This window comes from Pyricularia pennisetigena, assembly GCF_004337985.1.
Source record: "Pyricularia pennisetigena strain Br36 chromosome 7 map unlocalized Pyricularia_pennisetigena_Br36_Scf_7, whole genome shotgun sequence".
Classification (NCBI taxonomy): domain Eukaryota; kingdom Fungi; phylum Ascomycota; class Sordariomycetes; order Magnaporthales; family Pyriculariaceae; genus Pyricularia; species Pyricularia pennisetigena.
The window spans coordinates 1,469,184-1,493,937 of NW_021940919.1; the positions used below are offsets into that span (position 1 = coordinate 1,469,184).

Sequence of the window (24,754 nt, forward strand, 5' to 3'; positions counted from 1 at the left end):
TTTGCAAGGATGGAGATCTCTGCAGGGCAAGACGCCCCATATCTTTGACGGATATCGCCAGTCCTGGATGCTGCGTCCAGCTTGACTGCGATCCACGATTGGTCATTTCTGGACTCTGACCACGATGTGTGGCAAGCTGCTGCAAACGGTTCGAGCACTGAAAGGTGAGAGGACGGCGAACCGCCGGGTCTAAGTTACGGGCGCTCCCTTAGCTTCTCTGATTGGCTCTCGCGGGATACAAGGACAAGGGTCGACGCACGTCTTGCACACGAGCTTATTGTTCTCATTGGCCCGCCATCACAAATTCCCTGCTTGTCCAACCTCTTTTCGGTGGGGGAGGGTCAGCCAATATGTGCGGGTGGTAAGGGCAGGTAAGCTCTTGTGAGGGGAAAGGCGGGCGGGCGGCTGGATATGTGAGTGAGCAAAGGGTCGGGTCGCATTGGTGTGTGTATGCATTTTTGGCGCCCTGGTGTTGTGGTGCTTCTTTTTTGTGTGCTTGCTGGATGCAGCCAAGTGGCCCAGCAGGACGGGAGAACCGAACCGGACATTTTACGGCGATAGATATTACCTCCTGCCTTTGCCGCCCAATCCTTTTGGGGGGGGGGCGTCTCTCGGTTCTGTCCTTTTTTTTTTCTTCCCGTCTCTTATACATCACCCATCGTCTCGCTTGATAGTTCTGAAGTCCATCCTAGCTTCTTAATTTCACAGAAGAGAAACAGTTCCCGGGACCACTATTACTTTTTCACTTGATAAGTTTATTGTCAAGAGATACCTCAGCCGCAGGCCTTGTTAGTACGGGTTTATCAGCTTCCCGTTGGACAAGGAAAAGTCCCGACAGGTCAGCTTCGCTTCAGTAAGGCAACTGCAAAAGGTCTCACATCCGGCCAACGTTAAGTGGCTTAGAGTCGACGAAGCAAATACATACATAACATCCACAAAGCAAACATGCTGCCATCAACAATACTCCTGCTCGCCAGCGCTGCGCTGAGCACAGCCCACACAGTCATCACCTACCCAGGCTGGCGCGGCGACAACCTTATCACCAACGAGACCTACCCCTATGGAATGCAATGGATCTACCCATGCGGCGGTATCAACTTGACGCAAAACAGGACCTACTGGTCCACCAAAGGCGGCGCCGTCGCACTCCAGCCCGGTTGGTTTCAGGGCCACCAAACGGCGACGTTGTACGTCAACCTCGGAATCGGCAACAAGGGTCCCGACGGTGGACCACTAAACATGTCCCTATCGATGGTGCCTGCCTTTGGCATCACTGGCCCGAGCAAGAACCCCTACCCAGGCACAATCTGTCTGCCACAGGTTTCGCTGCCGCAAGGCTACACGCCTGAGGTGGGAGAGAACGCCACGATCCAAGTTGTCGAGCTCGCTGTGCACGGCGCTGCTTTGTTCTCGGTAAGTAGTGCTTATTATGATATCCCTGGGGCGGGACGGAGAACCATTGGCTGTCGCATGGTATTTAGCTAACGCGACTCGCTCCTGGACAGTGTGTCGACATTACCTTTGTAGAACCCGGCAGCCCGCTGCTCCAAAAAGTCAACGAAGACAACTGCTTCAACAGCACGGACATTGGCTTCACTGATATCTATACAACCAAGGTGGTCAACACGAACATGACCTCAACATCAGCTGCTGCCGCCAGCTCACGGCAACCTGGAGGTCCAGCATGGTACTTTGGCTGGATTTCAATGATTGGGCTCGGTGCATGGGCATTGCTGTAATCGAAGGATATGTTCGGTTTCTTTCTTTTATTTTTTTTATTTTTATTTTTTTCATAAATGTCTGCTGTTATCATGTTGTATACCACCGATTCTCACCATATACATGCTGAGGTCATTCATTAATGCGGGCGTTACGGGGGGCAATATTTTCCTGACACTCGGAATCAACCGAATTACCAGCTTTTTCGCTGAGGCGAAAATTTATCATAGTCACCAACGAATGCTGCTATTGTCTAATTGCTGCCACTGTCGCGTCAAAAAGGTGCCGAAGATGATCATTGTAGTAGCTTGGTGGTATTGGCTAGCGTCACTTTAGTATGACTTATGCCACCGACGATTTTGTGATGATTTGGATGCCATTCTATTAAGACACAAAGAATCTACCTAACAACTACAGTGCTTAGACGTATTCGTAGCAGAGCAGTTCGCTCTGCACACTCATTACATCCGCCACCGCAAGATTCTTGCCCAAACCCAACATCTCCATGACGTCGGTCAGCGCCGACGTCTGTTGACCCTCTGGCAGGTCCTGTGTCCTTCTGCCACCGTATTCGGTAGCCTTGCCAGCGCTCTGCTGCTGCCACTGCAGCCACAGGCGGTCGACCTGAGCATGGTGCAGGTAGAAGACGGGGTCGTTGGGCGAGCTGGACGGGCCCATGTCGCCTGAGATGGCGCTGTGGATGGCGCCGTGCGGCAGGCCCTCGAGCCACTGGCGGAACTCGTCGTAGTTGGGCTTGGCCATGACGCTGGCGATGGACGACGGCGAGACGGCCCACCCGTTCATGTCGCCGGGGAAATTGTTGCCGTTGTTGAAGTTGCGGGTCAGGCAGTGCGGCACGTTCTCGGACCTCTTGTACTCCACCTTGAGGTCCTTGAACGGCCCGTCCCCGACGCAAAAGTAGTACACGGGCTGGGAGCGGTCGACGCCATAGTCGGCCAGTGCGTTTTGCCTCCGGCTCACGCCCTGCGGGACCACGCCGTCGCCGCCGATGCCCGACACGGGATCCCATATGCTGGCGTTGGGGAGGTCTTGATGGTCGAGCGTCCAGTCCCAGTAGGCCAGAGGACCCTCGTAGCCGCACTTGCGCAGGTCCTGCTCGTACAGGTACAGGAACCACCTGTGCCAGGGCAGGAACTGAGCCACGAAGTGGATCTCGTTGTTGAGCAGGGCGTGGACGTAGGTGAAGTCGGAGAGGCGGGTCGTGTTCAGCCCCATCCCGAGCTCCGAGGGCTTCTTGGACATGCAGAAGATGGCGTCGACGTATTGCTGCCTGTTGGCCGCCGTGAGCTTGCGGAACTCGACGCGCTTCTGGGGGTTTGTGCATGCCGCTGTCGTGTTGGTGGTTGTCGGTGCGGCGATTGCGACTGCAGGCAAGAGCGCCGAGAGGATGAGGTTTATGGCGCGCATTGTGCTTTTTTTTTTTTTTCTTTCTTCTAGTCTAGTATTAAATGTTTGTTTTAATGATAGCGAATGTGTTGGTCTTTGGTTGTTGCGATAACGAACGACTATAACGATCAAGACCAAAAAAAAGCGTCAAGATCAATAGCGAGTGTGGCAGCTCAACAAACGAATGTGAGCGTGATGGTAAAAAAAAAAAGAGGCACTATATTATTTCACATTGCGGACGACGTCCTCGCGATATATATTGTAGACGACGTACTCGGTTAGCCAATACCCCTTGATGAATGTAACAAGTCCCACAAACTCCTTTACTAGGGCCCTTGGCAACTGTCCACGACAAGCACGCAGACACGATGACGTCGGCTTCAAAATGTTCCATCGAATCCATCGTAAGGTAGGCTTATACCTTGACCAACAGCATGAACATCATCTAGTAAACAATTGCCAAGAGTGCTAGCAAATAAAGGAGAAAATTTTCGATCTTAGGGCCTTTTTGACACGAGCATCTGGTGACTTCAATACGAACAACGGGTGGGGAAGGGTTCGGAGATTCACTAGCAATTGCAGGGGTAACCAGTCATGCGCGAGTCCAGCACACCTCCTATCCGGCCAGGATTCCCAGAATATAGGCGAAGCAAAGGGGGGCTTGAAAGACGGGCAAGGGTCTTTCTTCTCTTTCCTGCATCCGCGCACAAATCTGCCGTTCGACCTCCGCGGCTTCATTCCCGAGCCCTGTAATACACACAGACCAGCATCGCATGCCGAATAGAAGACTCTCTGAAAAGCTTCAAGGACCTCGGGCGCCCCTGTTTGAGAAGCGTGGCCAACACTTTAGGCGAAAGCCATGGAAAGTAAAAAAACGAGTGAATTGATGTCGGGCCAGGAGACTGCCAAAGCCGAGGGACTTTTAGCAAAATGGCTAGCAAAGAGCTCAGCGAGTGTTTCTGGGAAAGATGTTCTTCAATTGCCGGGGCTGATGCTGACTGGAAAACCGACACAGCCACCAGCCACCAGCCCAGCCCAGCCCTACGACGGACCGGGCACAGGACAGTGCTGACTGGACGCGACCAAAATCATGGATCGACCTTACACCGAGTCAAACCGCCCGCCGATTTGTTCAAGTTTGTCGATGAAATGATCGTGAACCATATTCAGTATCTCAGGGGTATCGTCGCAATTGAACTTGGCATATTGTGTATAGTGCAGTTCCTATATGTACAATACAACTTGTTAACGCAAATGCATACACGCGCGCGCTGGTGCCTGCCTGCCTGCCTGCCTTAACTGCTGCTGTCTTACTATTTTCCACCAGTGATGGGTGCCCCGCACATCAAAGACAGCCCTGGCGCTTACTGCCTCGAACAGATCCTGCTGCCATGACCCCCTCCACATCTCTTACTGCACCACGTAAACAAGTGCCGGTAAATCTGGCTTGCATGGCGCAAATCCCATTGTCCAGTAAAGATTTACTTTACTCTGCAACTGCTCGTCCCCTCGGCGACGACTTACTGCTACCTTTACCTTACTGGATGCCTCATCGGTACTTACTCTGTTGGCGCTCTGTTTGTAGGCACAGGATACCCACGGCCCTTCCCGTCGTTCCTGTGTTTGATCTATGATGTACTACGAAATGTAGTCAGCATGCACCCTGACATGGAGAAGCCTTAACACAATCTGCTTCTACGGTGTAGTCCTACTGCTGGCAATCGCTCCTTGGTGTCAAAACTAGTCAGAGACAGCCTGGAGTAGACCCCATGTCCTCATTGTTTGCTTAGGCTTCTCTCTCTATCTCTCTCTCTCTCTTCTTACTATCACCTGTTGGTTGACTTACTGGTACATAGAAATTAATCTACATGTCTTTCTATATAACCATATGCTCCGATTCCTCGAGATTATGTCTGGCTTCTGTATCTCCACAGCATCACAAGGCAAGTCTTCTCATTTATTTTCCAACTGACAATCTGACAGCTATAGGATCTCAACACCCATCTTACACAAGTGCAAACTTCAAACCTCACCCCACGAGCCAGACTCGGAGATGACAATGTCAACCTTTCATTTACAGGCAGGGCGCCGCACATTCAAGTCCAACCGTTAGCTCAAGGGAAATGCATAACGTGCAGGGCGAGATATCTTAATAGCATCCCGAGACAAGAAAACGATCCAACGCTCGGTTGTGCAGACATATTGACACACAAACTTCTCACAGATCTTCCTAGAACTCCTTTTGCTAACCAAATGAACTAGATATGCACCCCACTCAAGATGTTTGAGATTTTTGCAACTGATTCATACTTCTTTAGCAGTTCTCGTTTACCTCTATCATGGGATCATGTTCCCACTTAGGCTAATGCCGCCAGGCTGATACTAACTCACTAACAACCCGTCTTAGATAAAGATTATGGATTACTAATAATAGTAATCCTCGTGAAGCGAATATTTACTACTGACTTACTTGCTCTGACTATAGGCAAAGGAATCCTTCCAAAACATTGAGATTGACTTACTGAAACTACTAAATGAGAACTCACATAACTAGTTTAGCATCTAGGTCTCGAACTCAACCGGTTGACATCTATCCCATACCTCACGGGTCTTCTTTTACTAACATATATCTAGATTCCTCGGCTCTCAATGCCTCAAACGCCGTACCGATCTCTTCTCTCGCCGAGATATACCTAAGCCTACCATTACCCGTTCAGAAATCTTCCAACTATTTGTTCACCTACACCCTATCATTGAGCTGTCGGACTGTTGGCTACTAATTTTACTAACATGAGTGACAGCTAGATTCCTATAATAACCCGATTAGGACTGCTTCCGGGCAGCGAACTAACCACAGCAGGATCTTCCGCGCCTTGGTCGCTTGCCCCCACCCCCGGATGATACCCGCTACACTTAGTTACATCCGCTTGCTAGGAGATTTACTAACCCAGCGTACAGGACAACTAACCATAGTCAAATTATGAAAGAAAAGGCTTACTAACGCAGGAAGAAGGAACTACTCTGTACTTATCTCCAGGCCGAGCGAGACCATAACGTTCTAGACATTCACGTCTTCCGAGAACGCCAAGCTGACTGCGGCCCTACGAGCAAGCGGCCGAGCCGAGCAGCCCGTCATCGCAACGGCCGAGCGAACAACAGACTGGGTTATAGTAGGCGGGAATGCTAACAAACCTATAATAGATCGAAAGACACCTAGGCATATAATCAAGCAGCCATAACTTGGCTAAGAAGATTGCCGCTGGGAATTGTCCAGAATACTAACCTTCATAGATACCCATACTGTCCTTGGACACACGAACCTACTAATTTCGAGAGTCTTTAGGAACCCCCAACCGAGTGACTATAGCGAAAATGACAGCGACTACTAGCTAACTAACTAACTAACTACTCACCCATTCTAGCAGCTTCCCGAGCGCGTCAAGATGTATGGAAATGCTAACGTTTTAGGCTTATTATCACTCTCACCTAGAAAATGATAAGAGAAACCGAGAGCCGAGATGAGCAACACGTACCGAGTAGCCTCAAGTTGCCTGACAGCCCAGCCAAGCAGGAGGTTGGGTAGTTTTGATATCGTCTGGGGTGACAGCTAACAGTGATAGGTCCCTGCCAATCGATCGAACGGGTGAATCGCCGAGCATGAAAGAAGCGCCCGTGGCCCTCAAGCTGCCCCCATCGGATCGGCTACTAATCACTAACCAAGCAGTCATTGACCTCTTTAATCTCTTTTCTCAAGCCAGGCCCCAAGCACTTTGGCTTGAGCGTACTAACAAAGCGTGATATAGGTTACCCAAACTTCCTAGACTACTATACTGACGATGCTCACGAACCTCTCCCTCTCCTGTTCTTATCAATCATACTCGAAGCTTTCCTTCCTTAAAACCATACTACTGACAGCACAGATACAGTTTACTACCATTATCTACACGCTCTTTTCTTCTTTTCATGGCCTATGAATCGTTCCCCTAGCTCCGCTTCTCTTTCCATCTTTTCAACCTCAACCACTCAAAGCTAACACCAGTCGAGAGGGACTACGTTATGCATGTTACTGACACTACTTTGTGTTCTAGGATTCCTGCCATCACAAAAAACTAACTTGGCTGTTATCATTTGGGTGTTACAGCTGCACTAACTTCGTTTTTTGTCTAGGTCTCATCAATATGGTCATGATGCGGGATTCTGCCATGCCATAGCTACTAACTACTAGGGTTTCGGCCGAGCCACAGGGCTAGCCGCGCGATACTTTTGGGATATACTAACTTGAAAACAGATGTATCTATTTACACCTACTAGTGCACTCTATACTACTGACTGACTGATGATTATTCTAGCTCTAGCCTCACTTCCCCCCCTCTGGACCTATTATCATTGGCACTGACCTTGGACCCGTTTCGGTACTCTGTGTTCAAATGATGTACCGCCGCAAAGTTACTCGCATCCCGAATCTTAAACCCCTCAGATGCTGTCCTCCTCGCACCCAGTTCGCGATATGAATACTACTAACACACGGCAGCAAAACAGGAGCTGAAAGGATTAGCTTTAGGAAAAAAAAGCTTCATTCCAATTCAAGAAGATAGGAGACTGATCTCATCATCTAGCAGCAATGATACTAACGATAAAGTTACTACCGCCATCCAAAGATACGCAGGCTTGCCTGGCAGCCATCCCAATGACAGAATCAACCCGAACCCGAGGTGTATAGATTCCGAAGACTACGCTAAGCCAAGAACCAAATATCACATAACAGCTGCCTCCGTCTTTCGCGAAGGCGAGGCACGAGATGGCTAAGAACAAGATACAAACAGCTGTTGGTCAGCATTCCCATTGATGGAGTACTTTGGATGACGCCTGGAACCAGTTCTAGACTCTAAACATTTGACGAGACAGGGAATACTTCTAACAATACAGACGAGTTCGTACAGGGGCACTATAGCCAACGGTAGTCCGGGGCCTACAGCAAACGAAGGTTATGATTCGCTACGTGCGGAGGTTTGGAGGGGAAGCCGAGAACATGTTCGTCAAGCAAGAAGAGACCTACCGAGGGTTCGAGTTCATATTATGACATCTCCCATAGTCCAGCTGAAAATATACTTTTTTTTTTTCTTTTCTTTTCTCTGCACGCAGTCAATCACCGAACGATATTCAGCCGATTTCTTGTTCTTCTTTTTGGTTTTACCCAAACATGCTGCAAGATCGTCCAATTTCATTTCATCATTGTTGTTTTTTCCACCTCCAAGACGCTTTCAGCTGGCGCAGATTACCTCATTCTACGAGATTCAGTTTCTTTCTCTTCGGAGTTTGGGATCGGCTCGTCAATCTCATGTTTCGATGGGTTGGTTCTCTAAATCGCCCCAACTTGGAGTGACCTATATCTCAAAGCATCATGATAGACACACTCCCCTCCCTTCTTTTTTTCGAATCTTTACACATGTTCATGGGAGACCTGGCTTACTGACAAGGCAGGGTTTCCCCGCTGGCAAAGACAGAAAAAAAAAGGCAGACGAAATAAACAAATAACAACAAGCATTACGTGCCTACGATGAAATCAGCAGATTGTCAAAGTGTAGGCGAGAAAAGCAAGCAATACAGCATTATCCCGGACCCCGCCCGGCTCTTTTTTGCTTCTTCAAGGGTAGTCCGGGGCCCCGGGAACGGAAGTGATCGGCGAATCGCCGCAGATTTTTTTTAAAATGTTGATCGGCGGCCGCGTCGGTGGGCAGTCAAAGTCCCGGAATTTTGACAGATTTGATGGGAGGGGGGGCCTGGTGGTGGAGTTTTTTTTATTGCTTTCTTTTCTTTTTTATCCCCCGGTCGCTATTACGATCTTACCTTCTTCCTGGGGCTTCTTCTTTCCCGATCAGTGTATCCGAAGACCCGGTCCACCGCGGCGGGCAATAGGTATGTAGATCGCACATGCTCGACGAGCCGGGTTCGCTTGGACCTCCAGTCCTGCCGAGGGGAGCTGAGCGCTGGCGAGACAAGGAGCAGTTGGACGATCGTGGAGCAAAGCACCCCAAACCTTGTAAATAAAGTCACGCGATGATATGCTTTTTTGAAGATCTTTCCTCGTGGGATTCTGATAGACCGCACTTCCTGAAGATCATATAAAAAAAAAGAAAAAACATGTCACAAATGGGACTAAAGAAAAACTGCCGGAAGCCCGTGTCAACCGTTCCAACTCCACTATTCAGGTGAATGTGCGCTTATGCCGGGTAGAGTTTGACAAGATGACCGACATCCATCTGCCGGACATGGATGCGCAACAGCTGAACAAACTCGTGTCGCCGCCGTCATTTGTCCAAAAAAAAAAAAAAAAAAAAAAAAAAATCGGGTCGAGTTTCTGGCAATCCAGGACAATCGCATGACTATCACAGTCTGGTAGTACAAGGCAATTCGACTCGAACTGATGAAACTTGGTAAATTATCAACGACGTATTCTGGTCTGCACATAGACCTATTGCTACCGTATGAGAACAAAGGTTCTTGAGCGGTTCTGCTTGTTAATCGGCGACGGATCATGCTTGGCATGCTCCTGGGAGCCATCGCGGGACCGATCTGGGGAACACGTTCAACGTGGCTAGATAGGCATCTGCCGCTACTGGACACCTATCGTCTGTGCACAGAAGAAAACACGGACATGGGGCGCCTGTCCTTTAGGGCAAAACGAGAAAACAAAAAGTGAACAAAAAGGCAAAGCATAGTAGTATCAGTACTATCAAGATTTTGAGCAAGGGAAGGGGGGGTCTTGGTCGAGAAGGAGAAAAAAGTTTAATAAATTGCTGAGCCTCTTGGTTTTTGATCTCTGACATCTGCCTGTCACCCAAGAAACAGTTACAACGTTTGTGAAATGGAAACACCCCCCGAAGGGAACATGCCCGAGGGGGGGGGGGGTGACCTTTCGTCGCAATTTCCGATTTTCTCACGTTCTTTTGTTTGTTTTCCAGACAGGGATGGTTTTGTTCTCTTGGGAGCTGGACCGACCTTCAACAAAAGCCAAAACCTACATGGCTTTTTGTTTGGTTCGGTCAGGATTTTGGCTGACGAAGCTTACCGGGCTTTGTGATCAAACGGGACAGTCGTATGTATGTGTTCGGCTGAAGAACAACTAAACTTTTATGGTTCGCGTGCCGTTCCCCTTTTCTCTTGTTTTATTTTTTTTTGTCGCTTTTAATTATTTTGGCCATTTCCCAAGGGAAAACAATTTCCCTGTAGACTGAACAATTTGGAAAAAAAAAAAAAGATTTCCACCCCCTTCATCAACCGACTGCGTTCATCTCTCGGTCTCGGTTCAGTTCCGAGTCACACAAACAAGAGACCAAAAGCTTGCTTGATTGGGTTTCCAGCTCTAGGGGTTTGCAACCAAAGACCCACTGACAACGAATTTCAGGTTCGAAGGAGGCAATTGATCCAGAAACCGAAAAAAAAGAGGTTTTCCCAGCCACGGCTCATTTTGGGTGCCTGGAGTCCAGCTTCCCTTCCCCCATCCAAAATTCCCTCATTCGTTTTCCCACCCGAATGGCCTTGCCAAGGCCGTCAACCGGGCCCGCCTCAATACTACCGACGCAAGAAAAACACTACTTGTTATGGCAATGCGATAAATCAATACCCACTTTGCAAGACAACCCTGAAGAGCCAACATGGAGTCCCGATTGGTGGAGAAGAAGAAGAAGAAGAAGGAAAAAAAGAGAAAAGAACAAAAAATAAAGGACCGCTGCGAGGAAACCCGGGGGACCTGCAAATGGGGGGCCCATTAGGCGAAAAAGATTGCCGTTGGTTGGATGGTTTTATCGAAATCACAGTTCGAATAATCTTCTGTTCATGTTTACTTTGTTGCTAATAATGTATATGGTATCGAGCCCTGGGTTCAGTGGTACGGCATATTCCGCCCCGAATTGGTATTTCCAACAAGTTGCGCAGGCACTTTGGGACATTAGGTAATTTTCTTCTTCTCTCTCTTCTTTTTTTTCGCGTAGGTACGTACAGAAACCACAACCATGTTCAATGCCATTTCGCGACCGTCTTTAACCTCCGTTCAGTAAACTAGACTGTTCGCTGGCTGCGGAACCTTTTATTTTCACGCCCCCTTGCATGTGCAATGAATGACAGGCATGCGTGGCATCTGCAGGTACTATTAATGCCGCCAGTGATTTTGACCGAAGGAGAGGCCGATAGGCGCAACAAATTAATAGTACCAGAAACTTATTAAGACGATTGTCCTCCTTCCCCTTTTCCGTCGTCCCAAAGACGTGCATGATAATAGAGAACTATGGTAATACTATACGTGGTAGTGCATATCCCTGTTTCGTCCCTTTCGCGCTCTGGAATGGTTAGGTAGTAAATATCTTAGTAAACATGCATATAGGGGGGGGGTTCGAGTGGATAAAAAAACTATACCAGGATCAGGATCCCTGCTGCGCTGAACCCGCACCCTTCAAGGCATGTTACGTGTTGGACCAAAACCTTGAGGAATGAATAATCCACACATCATCCGTTCTGTCTGTGTCTGTCTGTACCTGTGGCGCACAATCAACGGCCAACCCGCTTTTGGGTCCCCGCCGCTGTTACGGGTACTCGTCACTATATACCCGTACCGTTGAACATAGCTGATCGGCACCTATTGGAAAAACCTGTACCTTCATGACCTCACTATGGTATGATCGTTGGTGTGTGACAGGAGAAACCCGGCAGGAAGCAATCCAGGCATGAGCTTTATTTATGTCTAATATTTTATCCAACCATACCAAGTCAAGCGCCCCTTGAACATTTGCAAGCCTTGCCGGTCGATATTGCACAAAGCACGCGGCATATATGTACAATAATCGGCTTTGGTGTGTATATACAGTAGATATGAGAGAAAGAATATGGCTCTGAAAACCCCGGTTTCCCTGCTTGGACGTTCTTTTTTTTTTATTTTTTATTTTTTTTTTCGTTTGAGTCGTTTTCATTCATTTCTTCTGCTGCTCGTCATAAGTAGCAAAGTCGGTGTAGCCGATCGTGTTGTCTTCAAACGGACCGTAGAAGCGCTCACGGTTGTAGGGGTTAAAAGGCAGATCGTCCTTGATGCGCCTGACCAGGTCCGGGTTGCTGGTAAAGTACCTGCCGTAGACAATGGCGTCGTAGGTGCCGTTCTCGACGGCCTCCTTGCCCGTCTTGGCGTCGAAGCCGCCGGCGGAGAAGAAGGGCGTGCCGGCAAAGATCTCCCTGAACATGGACAGGTCGACGTTTGACATGCCCCAGTCGTCGAGGAACTTTTGCTTGTCTTCTTCGGAGAAGAGTTGCTCGTACCTAGGAAGAAGGGGTGGATGTTAATTAGAGAGAGAGAGAGAGAGAGAGAGAGAGAGAGAGAGAGAGTGAGAAAAAAAAAGGCCGAGTCAATACATACCTTGGCTCGATAAAGCTCACATAGCTCAGGTTGGGCAGGCGGGCCTTGAGCTCCCGGCACAGGTAACCCCAGGTCTCCTTGCGCTGGGTGCCGCGGGCCTGGTTGAACAGACCAAAGGGCGACAGGCGGATGGCGAGGTTCTCCTGGCCGACGGCGGCGGCGAGGGCCTCCATCAGCTCGAGGACGAAGCGGCAACGCTTCTCGGGCGAGCCGCCATAGTCGTCGGTGCGCTGGTTCGAGTTTGAGCTGAGGAACTGCTCGGGCAGGTAGCCGTTTCCGCCGTGGACCTCGATGCCGTCGAAGCCGGCCTCGAGCGCGTTCTTGGCGGCCTTGACGTAATCGTCAATGGTGCGCTTGATGTGCTCCACCGTCATCTCGATGGGTGGGTAGTCGGCGTACTTGCAGAGCTCGGTGGTGTGGGCCGGCGGGTACCAGAACACCTCGGTGGGGTCGTCCCAGGGCACGGCCGAGGGAGCCGGCACGGGGCCGCCGATGTGCTGCGGAATCATGGCACGGCCAGAGTGCCACAGCTGCGCGTAGAAGATGCCGCCCTTGGCGTGCACCGCCTCCGTCACGGGCTTCCACGACTCGACTTGAGCTGGCTGGTGGATGGCAGGGACGCCGGGCATTGCGCCGCCCTGTATGTGTGGGTGGACGACATGGGTTAGTAAAGTTAAAAAAAAAAAAAAAAAAAAAAAAAAAAAAAAAAAAAAAAAAAAAAGTCTGTGCAGTAGGATGAGGGGATCATTTGGGGGTTAGCTTGTCGGATGCTACGTCGCCCGCAAAAAAAGAAAAACCAAAAGAAAAACCAAAAGAAAAGAAAAAGAAAAAGTGATCACCATCAACTCCCGTGCACGGCGCGGGGAGAACCGACACATTGGTCCAAGTGCCACAAGGTAGGTAGGTAGGAAACAATAAGCAAATTCTCAAACCACCCAACGTACCTCAAGAGAAGGCGGCAGGCCCTCGGAGATGATGAGACCGCCATCGGTAGCGCGCTGGTTGTAGTACTCCTTGATGAGGTCGTTGGCTAGCCACAGACGATTGGGGTTCTCACGACTGTCGTTCTTGTTGACGGGCGTGCCGCGGTTCCTGGTTAAGGGAGCGTGGACGACGCGGTGCTTCAAGACGTGTTTGCCATTTGCGATGGCGAGGGGCTCAAAGAGCTTAGGGTTGGCAGGGCCGGCTGATCCCATGATTTTTTTGTTCTTCTTCTTTTGTGTTTTCACGATTCAGAATGAGTTCTTCAAGTCTAGCCAAGTCGCAGACTATGGGCTGATAATGACGTGCAATGAACCGGACTAGCTAAAAGTATGCTGGGATGATAACAAGTACTGTGGATGGTTTTTTCTTCTTTTTGGAGTAGCAATGATAACGTTGATGAGGACAATGATTCAGTAATGACGAGGGCTAACACTATTGCGCTTGGTTTGGGAAATGAGATTTTAATAATGGGAAGGGAAAGGAGGGGGAGAGAGAGAGGGAGATAAAAGAAAAAAAGAGGGTATACGGGACAAAATTGATTACCAAAAACTCGTTGTCGGCTTCCAACAGACGAGGAACCAAAAAGAGGGGTCTGAAATAGGCACGTTTACACCCGATAAAAAGGCCTGATAACGGCGCCTGGTTTCCCTGCCTGCATGACTTTCCCCAGTTTATTTCCTTTGAGTGATAAACAACAGGAATTAATTCATTATCCCCCTCTTTTGACGGCAACGACATCGAGACAGCCCCTCCTTACCGGCACGATGCCCGCTCCAGGGACGAGGCTGTACTAGGAAGGATGTGGGTATTCGGTCCGCGTCTGGTAACGTTCGCTTTTTTGCTTGGTAGCTGTGTTGGTGTTGGATGTGGCTTGGCAGGGACAAGAGATGGAGGGGGATCACGACTCAAGATCTAGACTGGAATGAGGTAAATCCCCGTTGTGCATTGTATGCAGAACCCCCCTTTTTGCTGTTGTCGTTTGCTTGTTGTTCAGTTTGTCATTTCCGTCTGTTTGGAACCGACCTGAGCTTTACCAAGGCTTCTTAATGTAGGTAGTATTGAGTGTAATTTTGTTTCTCGCTTCCCCCCCGCGGCTCCGTTCTTAACGCCTACGCAGGTAGGTAAAACCGTCTATTGTGTTTCTGCTTCCTTCTTAACCCCACCTCCCCTACTTTTTGAGCACAGTCTTTGCTGTCCCACTCCCCTCTTTTTTTTTCTTTCTTTTCTTCTTAGGCATCGGGATGGGAAGGATGCATCAGCCTTTATTCCATCGCATCTTCCGCCATTCCGGGGCAGGCATATCCCAGCCAGAGGAATCATCACCATGTGTCGTGTTCGAGTCGCTAGTACCGAATCGTTGCTTTTTCTTTTTTGTTTCTTTTCTTTTTCTTTTTTCTCCTATGCCCCGACACAGCCAAAACGGAGCGCCACTAGGCTTGAACCCACTGCACATAAACTTGTAACGGCTCCAACGGTCTCTTTTTTTTTTTTTTTTTTTTTTTTCTTTCTTTTTTTTCTCGCCTGATACCACACAAATCCTGCGATATTCATGGCAAAATTGTACGCGGCAGTGGTTTCAATTGGCTGGACACCCGTCAAGATTCCTCTACCCTGGTCATCTAATGTCAAAAAGGTGGTGTGCAGGATCCCAGATGGATGGTGTGTTGAGCAGCGCGGGCACGCGAGCCGTCCATACCACGACGTCAGGGCCTTTATCTTTATCTTTCTTTTTTCTTGTTCCTTTTTTACTTTGGTGTGGTGGTACAAGGATCGGCAGCATCCCACGGGTTCCCGATTTAATGATGCCAATGATGATGGTCTAATGATTAGCCTGAACAAAAAACTCGAAAAGGGTGGGTGGTCTGACACAACCTCTTTGTTTGGTTCATCCTCTTGCTGCATCCAATCTAATATTGGTCGTAAAATTATACCCGTAGCAATCAACTCTCCCCCAAAGTACGGCGGCATCAACAGCAATATTGTAGTGTGATGATATTAGGCACCCTTACTTATTACGTGAATTGCGCTAATGTTCCCTCCTAACTTGCATAGGCAGGCACTTTGAAAAAAAAAAAAAAAAAAGACAAGGCAGTTCAATACCACTAGACTAGCCGTCGTGTTCAATACTGTACTGTAATGCAGCCTACAAGTATCCGCAAAGGATGATCTCGGCAAGCATAATTGAGTTTAGTCTCCCTCCACAAGAATCTACAGCGGGTCGGGGGCATTATGCCTTGCCGTCTCCGTCCATGGAACAAATACTGTTAGGGGACCTGGGCTTCTATTGCAGACTTGAGCTTGGTCTAATCTACTGTGGGCTAGTCTAGACCTAGTGTTATTAGGCCAAAACTAGACAAGACGACGACACATGCCATGGCTGCATTCAGTAGGCAGCTGAAGCACAATGAGACTACACTGTATAAGGTAGGCAGATGCAGGCAAGGCAATTGGTATGGATGAACAAACAGGAGAGATGTTGTTAGATTAGATAATCCACCAAGAAAAAGAAAACTCCAAGTAGATATGGTCGCGATTCGCTGGACAAATCACCAGGGACCAAGCCTGAACTACTCATAAACCTTTGTGGGTTTTTGTGTTCCCGGGAAAGGCTATGCCGGAATGCCTACCAAGTACTGCGTGTACTGTATTTGATGAGACGAGATTTACATACTGTATGTACCATTACTTGGTATATTATGGGGAGGGGTCCATTTACGTATTTGCAGTAATACGACGACCCAAGCGAGATTCTTTATGCATCTTCATTCTGCTGGCGAGTTTTGTCTTGTTCGCTTCCATTTCCTCTTCCTTTCTTGATTCGGTTCTATCCCCTGTCCAGCCTAGTCTAGACCGAAGCACGTAAGCAGCATTTCGTTGTGCCTGATTGTCCCTCACCTTCCTCCCACTTACCTTGAGCTGCACGACAGCCAGTACCTTGGGTACCCACCTGGCAACAGCTCATCATGCAATCTATCTGAAGAGAGATCAACGTTCCAATTAGCGGTACATGAAAAAGCTTACCGTATATGCATTAACTATGGTCTCTCGTATAGATACGACTCGTTGTTGCACCCAAAACAAAAAGGAAAACAAGAGAGGAAAAAAAAAAAAAAAAAAACCCCCCCAAAAAGAAATGAGTGACACGAAAGCTTGATGATACTTAATAGGTTGTCCCGATCTTGCAGAAACAACGGAACCGTCTATCCTGGTTCAAACAACAGCGAGAGTCTTGAGCCACTTTGCTAGTGGGACCAAAAAAGCCTACCTACCCAAGCTAACAAAAGCCAATCGCGAAAATCTCCGGGGAGATATTACTGCAGTACAAAATTACAAGTACAAATCACTCTTGTCATCCTTGCAGCTGCCCCCTTAGTTACTACGGCCACAAAGCAAACTAGGCCTAGTCTAGTTGCTCCCCAGAAACGGCCCCGTTCCGAGGGAGGCTCGGGGGGCACACTACGGCTACAGCCTAGCCGCCCGAGGCTAAAACATAATCGGCCGTGATTGATTCATCCGCTAAACGAAAAAGAGGATAGAAGGAAAATGGGGTTCCGCATCTACTAAGTCCCAAATTCATCTCATATATCATTCGTTGCTCTTGACATCACTTTTGCTACAAGCGGTTACCTGTTTATAACAGCTTAAACCTTGCAGGAAGTCATCCGAATCGTGAAAGTAAAAAAAGGGGAGAAAAAAAAAAAAAAAGAAAACCCGAGAGCTGTTTGTTTCGTGCGGACACTGACGGGAGTCTAACAAGATTTGACTTCTGCGAACGTCGTGCGACGGTCCTGTCATGGGGCTGCCAACCAGGGGAGGAAAAGAACAAAGAAGATTTCCGTGAAGGGATCAAGCTTTGAGAATAGAACGATGCAATATTTTTTTTTCTTTCTATCATTTCTTTCAGATGTATCCTAACACTTTGCGTATAATACCGGTTGATCCTTGGGAACATGGGTTGAAAGGAAAAAAAAAAAAAAAAGAGTAAAAAAAAAGAAGACGACACGGTATGCAATGGGGAAGATACACCACGGAAAATACGGAAGAGGGACCCTGCAGCAACTGTGCGCGATTTGGGGTTTCTTGGCAAGATTTGAAAATGCCAATACAATCACAGTACACAAAGAGAGTTGATGAAAAGAGAGATAGTCAGGCAGAATGAGGAAAGAAAAAAAAAAAAAAAACAAGAGGATCAATTGTACAGGGTTACCCTCCTCTCATCATCCCCCGACTTGCCAGGAACCATGTTTTACTTTCTTGTGGACAATTGTCAAACTATGGGATACCCTGGGGGAGAAGGGGAGAAAAAAGGGTCAAGGATAACAGAGCTCGCTACTTGTACCCCTGCCTTTTACTCACACAACCCAGTACAGACCGTCTTGACCGTTCAAAACTGTTCATTGCGTAAGTTTGGTTTTTTAAACAAATAAATGCTTGGTATCTTCAACCATGTCTGCCTTGCTGCGCTGTAGCTTGTCCCTGGCCCTGTTCTTAATTCAAAAGGGGCAACGATCCGCCCCGTCGCATGCACATCTATCTGACTCTTGCCACTAACACACCCATCTACCCACATCTTGACCACTTTTTTTTTTTTGCTCTCTCTCTGCGTCTTGTTCCATTCCCTGGACGGCACACATTAGCCCCCCTGCAACACTGCTTCTTGGGGTTATCCACCCATTTACCATTTACACCCCCCCCCTCCCACGGAGATCCTAGGGTAGGAAGGTTGTTCCCAGACACACTGCCAAATTCATCACTGTGCAGCAGATCATTCAGAAAGAAAAATTCCCCGGCACCACCCTCATTGGTTTTTGGCGTGGTTGTTTAAAGATATCCCATCTCTCTCTCTCTCTCCATTGCTTCTTACCTGCAAGGACCCCGTTCCTCTTCGACCCTCTCCGTCACCGGTTTGCCTTTTTCTTCCAGCCCACATATACCCGCGTTTTCGGCAGTTCCCTTCAGCGACCTTTAATATTTTTTTTCTTTTGCTGCTCTTTTAGGAGATTCTCTGTTGTGTTGTTACCTTTTGCTTTTTTGGTTCCTTTCAACGACACCGAAGGGAGGAGGGAAGCAAACAAAACAGAAAGGAAAGAGATATGACGTAGGGGGTTTGCAGGGAGGAGAAAAAAAAAAAAAACAAGGGTCGAAACGACAAGAGAACGAAGAATAACGAAAAAAAAGAGACACCAATGATTGCACCGGCGAGAGCAGCCATGAGCACAAACGGGACCGAGGTCATCGGTGCTGCGGTTCCGCCGCCAGGCGTCACGCCCAACTTCGACAACCCGAGTGACAACCTGAGGACGGTGTCATACGTGACGCAGACCCTGACGCTGGTGGTTGTCACCATGTTTGTCATAGTACGCTTCTACGGCAAGCACGTGGCACTGGGGAATCATTGGCATACCGAGGATTGTACGTCCTTTTATTGAAACGAGAGAACAGAACCAACAGAAGCCGAGGGACTAACACGGAAGCAACCGCAGACTTCACCTTTGCGACGTGGTTCTTGATGGTAGGGTATTGCATAACTGCGATATATGCTACGCATTTTGGAGGTGGCCTGGATCAATGGTATGAAAATCCCCCCTCTCCCCAGTATGGGTAGACTTTGGGTAGTCTGCCAAATCAAATCTTCTGCTTGCTAACTTGATGCGTCTTTTGATAGGGAGGTGCCGGTAACAATGATAACGGGATACTTCAAGGCATGCTACGCGGCAACAATCTTCTGTTAGTAATTCCCTCGAGATAAACTTTTTTATCATGAGTAAAACAAAAAAAGTATGGACAAAGACTGACCGATAGCACTCTTTATCAGATATGCCAATGGCATTCTGCGTTAAAATTGCATTGCTGGCTTTGATCCAGAGAGTATACGCACCGGTATGTAGACAGGCCCGCCTGATGGATGGATGAGTACTGACTCTTGCATGGTTTGCTGCGTCTTTATAGCACAAGAAAACAGTCATGGGAGTCAAATTCTTTGAGCTGCTGCTATTCCTGTACTATGGTTCAGGACTCATAATCAAAATCAGGACATGCTGGCCCATTGAGGCTTACTGGCTGGGGCAGAAGGACAAGTGCTTGAATCAAGGTGAGTTTAGATAATAGGGGCTTGGGGTGGTTTTGCCCTTGTTTGTCTTTTCTTTTTTTTGGGGGGGTCCAGATTCGACTTACACGGTAACTTGTTATTACCTCGTCAGACATCATCATTCTCTGCGACTCCATCCTCAGCGTCATCAGCGATCTGGCCATCCTCATCCTGCCCATCCCGCTCACCTGGTCCCTGGAGCTCTCGAACCGGAAAAAGGTCCGCATCATGGGGATCCTGTGCGCCGGCGGCACGGCGACCGCCTTCTCCATCTACCGCCTGGGCATGATCCTGATCGAGCGCAACTCGCCCAACGCCACCATGGTCTTCACCAAGGTCATCCTGTCGGGCAACGCCGAGGTCGGCATCGGGCTCATCTGCGCCTGCCTGCCCGCCATCACGGCGCTCGTGCTCAAGAAGACGCGCGGGACCGGCTACTACTCAGGCAACGGCGGCTACATGCGGTCCGACAACGACGCGATCGGGGGCCCCGGCGGCTCCAAGTTCCACGCGCACTCGCACGCCCGCTCCGGCTACGCTGTCGGCGGCGGCGGCAGCAGCCACACCCGCAGCCACGACCACAGCAACAGCCACGGCGGCGGCATCGTCGTCAGCCGCACCTTTGACGTGCAGAGGACCCTCAAGGCCGACAGCGACTACACCGTCCCGGACAAGGACGGCGGACTGCCCCTGAGCATGCTCGACGCCAACGGCAAGGCCGACCAGGCCGAGCTGGTCACCAACGCACAGGGCGTCGGGAGGATCACAAAGTCGTCTTCCATCGGGGGCCTGTCCAGCAACGACTCGGATGAGAAGTTGGATAGGCAGATCAGGGCTCACGGCGGGAGGAGGATATAATGCAAATCCTGCCAACCTTTCGAGAGGGTTTTTTGTTGTTGGCCATGGGGGGTTATTTGTTTATTGGGGAAATCAACAAGAAAGAAAATATAAAAAAAAAAGAAAACAGGAGAGGAGACAGAGAACCTCTAGCGGCAGAAGTAGCACAGTGCTCTGCTTTCCATTTTTTTAAATCACGACCGGCACGCTCGCGCACGCAAAATGCTTATGTTTTTTGGTATTACTTTTTTCCTTTTTTCATCTTGGACATGTATACTGGATCGGATTACAGACGGGGACACTAACAGCAAACAACTCTGCTCGCGCACATGTTGTATATACTGAACTTATATATAATCTACCATTCGCTGTAACATAGCAATACCTGATTAATCCAAGGCTTGGGTGTCTTGGCCAGTTCGAGAGTAAAGTATTCGTTTAGCAGGAGTAAAATGCCAGGCAGACCGGCAGGCACCTTGTTAGTCCAAAGTCCAATGAAACCCTGCTGCATCTACACAACAGACAAACATGCCGCTAACCGACTTCAGACCACCCGCCACCGATCCACGTGTATAACATCTTACGGCCTCCCCAGCCCCAAAGGATAGCCTTTTCAATCCCGTTTGTCCCTTTTTACGAGCACTGACCAGCTCCCCTCTGCCCCCCTCCCGCGCAACTCTCCGACAACCCCAACCTCACCCGATCACTTGTCACGTCTCGGAAATAGGGGGGACCATGTGGACCGAGTCTTGCTCTCCTGGATTCAGACGACAAGGACTTCTTTTGTCCATTTTTTTAAACGTTCTGGAAGAGTCCGTTTCAGGTTTCAGCAAGTGAAGGATTAAAAAAAAGAAAAAAAGAAAAAGAAAACAGCAAACAAAAACATGATCACGAACAATATGCACCATGACGGGACAAGCAACTCATACAACAGCTGATACTATGGTATTTTTTTTTTTCGATGGATTCCCTCATGGGAACCAGATGGTTTGTTACACAAACCGAAACAAATGAGAAGAAAATAAACAGTAGAAAAAAAAGAGACAGCCTGCCCTCCGTGCTCGATTGCTAGAACAACCGATGGGATATATATGTGTGTGTATGGAACAAAGGAAAAAAAAAATGATAAACAAACTTTCGCCGACCTCGACACTTGGAAATGCCCTGTGAAAAATTTCGGTTGCCCTTAGTTTTCGTCTGCAGAAAGGAATATAGATCCCCCACGAAAAAGTGCGTCTTTGTGTGCTCCGGCAATCTATAAAAAGGCCGTAGGCAAAAAAAAAACAAACAAACAAACAAAACAAAACGAGATGAGGATAAAGCGCAGGACTGCAGAGCTTCCTCCGGTATCCCGGCTAGGCCATGCCCGTGTATTGGGCCAGTCAGGACTCATGACAAGGCGCTGCGACCAAGCACTTGTCCGGCCCTCGAACGAGAACCCTCCCGGTTGATATTTTTTTTTTTATCTCATGACAAAGTCAGAGTGGCACCCGTGTTCACTCACGCCGTCGTCGACGAGACCCTGGCCGGGTGCTCAGCCAGAGCCCACTCTGAGAAGCCAAGCTTGCCAGGGAACGTGAACGAGAAACCGAGCAAGTCGTGACGCTGAGAAGGGTCGGAATGAGGCTTGGTGTCGGAGGCGACGGCGGCAGCACCTCTCGCCTCGGGCGCCTGGACGACCAGGTCGCCCGCGCGGAGTCCCCGCCATGCCTCATCGCCTTCGGTGCCGCGGATGACACCATAGGCGACGTTTAGCCCATCGCGGGGCCGCTCTTGGTCCCCAAAGCCAACGCCATCCAAAACACGGCTGGTTCCGGACGAAGCAACCGTTGCTGCGACGTCGGGCATATCCCAAAGCGGTGTCTGCACTCGGCCGTTGAACATGCGCAGCTCGGTGATGTGGCCGTCGCCGTGGTCGGCTCGCAGGACCGGCCAAGACTCAGGCTGATCCGATCCTGGCACCGCCATCCTCAGCTTGTACGGAAGGTCGGCACAACGCGAACCCTCCACCTCCCAAGCCACGACGTCCAAGGGACCGTGGGCGAGAGTATACTGCCGGAGCGGGTTGACTTTATCGTCCGTCGCGGGCTCATATTTCCCACCATCATCACATTTCTCTTGTTGCTGCTCCTCCGACTGCCTCTCGGTACTGCTGCTGCGCGTTGGAGGAGGATTCGGAGGCACCCACGCCGGGATGGCGCCCGAGGCGGTCATATAAGATGGCGGCAGCATCAACGGCTTGGGCGAGCGGCTGTCCTTGACGAAATGCGTCCATTCCTTGCCGTTCTCGTTGGGAGGACCTTCCTCGTGAGACCGCGGACCAGAAGCAACGGCAAAGTCGCAGTCGACTGCCAGATCGAACCCGGTCCCGACCACCTCCAGCACGTACCCGGCGCAGCCTCCACTGAGGGGCTCGGCCCCAGCTGTCTTCGAGGGCGATATGGACAGGTGTACGCCAGCCGGCACGACCCCGACGTCGCCGACGCGCAACTCTAGTAGACCAAGCTCGGTGTCGAGGGTCACGGGCCCCGCTTGAGGAATAAAGACAAAGGCGCCGTCGTCGTTGCGCAGGCTCGTGTTCGCCTTGGCCTTGTTTAGCATGTACTGATAAACAGATACGCGGGCTTTGTTGGGCCGTGGACCCGCCATGTTCCCATGAGACGCATCCGGCCCAAGGGAACGTGTAGGGATGACTGCGCCACAGATTGTCGCTAGGCATTCATGCGTCGCTTGCTCTGCGAGATCCGGTTTGGGCAGTCGGCCCCAGGTGGCACTCGCCGGTCCTGCTACCGGATAGTCGACGTCGATGCGGTGAGGTGATAGGACTGGGGTGGAGTGGAAGGGGCATCGGATGGCTGGTCGCACGCGACGAACTTCTCTGGCAGTCGCGCAGATTTGCTGATCAGCTTATCCCTTCTGTTTACATGTCTCGAGCGCGACGATTGTTGGAATTTCCAACATTATGCGCTCGCTGGCCAGGGACCCCTCCAGACCTACTCACATGTCTCCTATAAAGTCCACAACCCGACAACTAAGCCTGGGATCCCTATGAATGTCAAAGGTACCATGCCTGATCTTTGAATCGGATCCGGGATCGATTTCGGGGGTTGACTGCGGCTCCTGACTTGGGACATGTTGAAATGTCAGGTTCACCAGATCTTCCGGCGAGACAGTAGGTGCATCGGTGCCATCATCCAGGTTTGTCTCATCGGCGACACTGAATCTCCTGTGTCGCTTCCGCTCCTCTGGCGCCATGATGCTTCCCTTTGAGATGATCACCTGGGCTGCAGCAAGTCGTTCGGTTTGAGGAATAACAAAGCAAACAAAAAGACAGGCAGGTAAAGCTGGAAAATCCAGTCTATTCGAGAATAAACCGACAACAGCATCCTCGCTGCTACGTCACGGCCCGAACGCGGGCAAGAATGCTGGTCTTCAAAGTGGCTCGGAGGCTAAGCGATTGCTTTGTGCCGAGTTACCAAGCCATTGTAGGGGCTAGCAGCCCAAAACAAGGTAAGCCATCCATCCACTTGAGATAGCCTTGGGGTTAGAAATAAGCATGAAATGGCAGGCAACCAAGTAACCATCCATCGAATCGCATATAGCCGCTCGAGCTCCAATGCAATAGTAGCGCGCAAGGCCAGGTTCGGTCGACATGTACCGATCAGCGAGTGTTCATACCTCTTTTTTTTTTTTTTTTTTCTCCCCCTTCTCCCCTCAAGCATCAGTCCGGCAAATCGAGCCCCCGCCAGATCACACATTGAGCAGAGAACATTACCAAGCAGGAATAGGGGGCAGGCAACACGCACTAGCGGTCTGCAATCCCCCACCGACCCCTGGCTGCTTTAAATTATGCACCATTCATAGGTCAATTGGCACCTCTCCAGAAGCAACCAGCCCATCTCTGAAGAAAACACATCCATTGGTCAGATTCACATTCTGCCTTCAGACTTCGCCGTACATAGCCCACAAACTTCGCTGAAATTACGGTTCTTGGAGGGAGCCATGCGATGGGTCTCCACCCGGCCAGATTGTTGTGCAGCCGTACTCCATCAGTAGCGAGACTGGTTGCTTCTGAAACACGCATGCGCAGTGATAGATGCACCTCGATTGGAACGGAACCTGCAGGTGGAAGAATCATCATGAGCCACGACGTAGCAAAGTAGGTATATCTACGAAGGCCCAGAGAAAGGACGGCCAAAGAAATGTTCCTGTTTGGACGGATGGGTTGAGCGCGCCATGGCATACGGATAAAAAGCCAAAAACCAAAAACCTAAGGGAAAAAAAAAAAAAAAAAAAAAAAAAAAAAAAAAAAAAAAAAA

General features: G+C 49.6%; 6 protein-coding genes across 6 annotated transcripts; 3 read left to right on the forward strand and 3 right to left on the reverse strand.

Moving 5' to 3' along the window:
- Positions 1-945: 945 nt before the first annotated feature.
- On the forward strand, positions 946-1,739 carry PpBr36_10016 (uncharacterized protein; the record flags this gene model as incomplete). The annotated part of the gene is made up of 2 exons (XM_029897131.1): positions 946-1,413; positions 1,506-1,739. 2 exons carry the CDS (start codon positions 946-948, stop codon positions 1,737-1,739), a joined length of 702 nt encoding a protein of 233 aa, XP_029745021.1.
- A 400-nt stretch (positions 1,740-2,139) lies between these two features.
- PpBr36_10017 (uncharacterized protein) lies at positions 2,140-3,147 on the reverse strand (the record flags this gene model as incomplete). Its single annotated transcript, XM_029897132.1, has 1 exon — positions 2,140-3,147. The coding sequence occupies one exon, from the start codon at positions 3,145-3,147 to the stop codon at positions 2,140-2,142; it is 1,008 nt and encodes a 335-aa protein (XP_029745022.1).
- A 3,001-nt stretch (positions 3,148-6,148) lies between these two features.
- PpBr36_10018 (uncharacterized protein) lies at positions 6,149-7,972 on the forward strand (the record flags this gene model as incomplete). Its single annotated transcript, XM_029897133.1, has 2 exons — positions 6,149-6,296; positions 7,892-7,972. Coding segments are annotated over 2 exons (189 nt in total), but the record flags the coding sequence as incomplete, so codon positions are not given.
- A 4,117-nt stretch (positions 7,973-12,089) lies between these two features.
- Positions 12,090-13,722, reverse strand: PpBr36_10019 (uncharacterized protein; the record flags this gene model as incomplete). Its single annotated transcript, XM_029897134.1, has 3 exons — positions 12,090-12,429; positions 12,527-13,164; positions 13,471-13,722. 3 exons carry the CDS (start codon positions 13,720-13,722, stop codon positions 12,090-12,092), a joined length of 1,230 nt encoding a protein of 409 aa, XP_029745028.1.
- Positions 13,723-18,696: 4,974 nt separating this feature from the next.
- On the forward strand, positions 18,697-20,456 carry PpBr36_10020 (uncharacterized protein; the record flags this gene model as incomplete). Its single annotated transcript, XM_029897135.1, has 6 exons — positions 18,697-18,922; positions 18,994-19,081; positions 19,176-19,237; positions 19,326-19,390; positions 19,460-19,601; positions 19,711-20,456. The coding sequence occupies 6 exons, from the start codon at positions 18,697-18,699 to the stop codon at positions 20,454-20,456; spliced, it is 1,329 nt and encodes a 442-aa protein (XP_029745298.1).
- Positions 20,457-21,935: 1,479 nt separating this feature from the next.
- On the reverse strand, positions 21,936-23,690 carry PpBr36_10021 (uncharacterized protein; the record flags this gene model as incomplete). The annotated part of the gene is made up of 2 exons (XM_029897136.1): positions 21,936-23,313; positions 23,437-23,690. 2 exons carry the CDS (start codon positions 23,688-23,690, stop codon positions 21,936-21,938), a joined length of 1,632 nt encoding a protein of 543 aa, XP_029745297.1.
- Between the last annotated feature and the right edge of the window lie 1,064 nt (positions 23,691-24,754).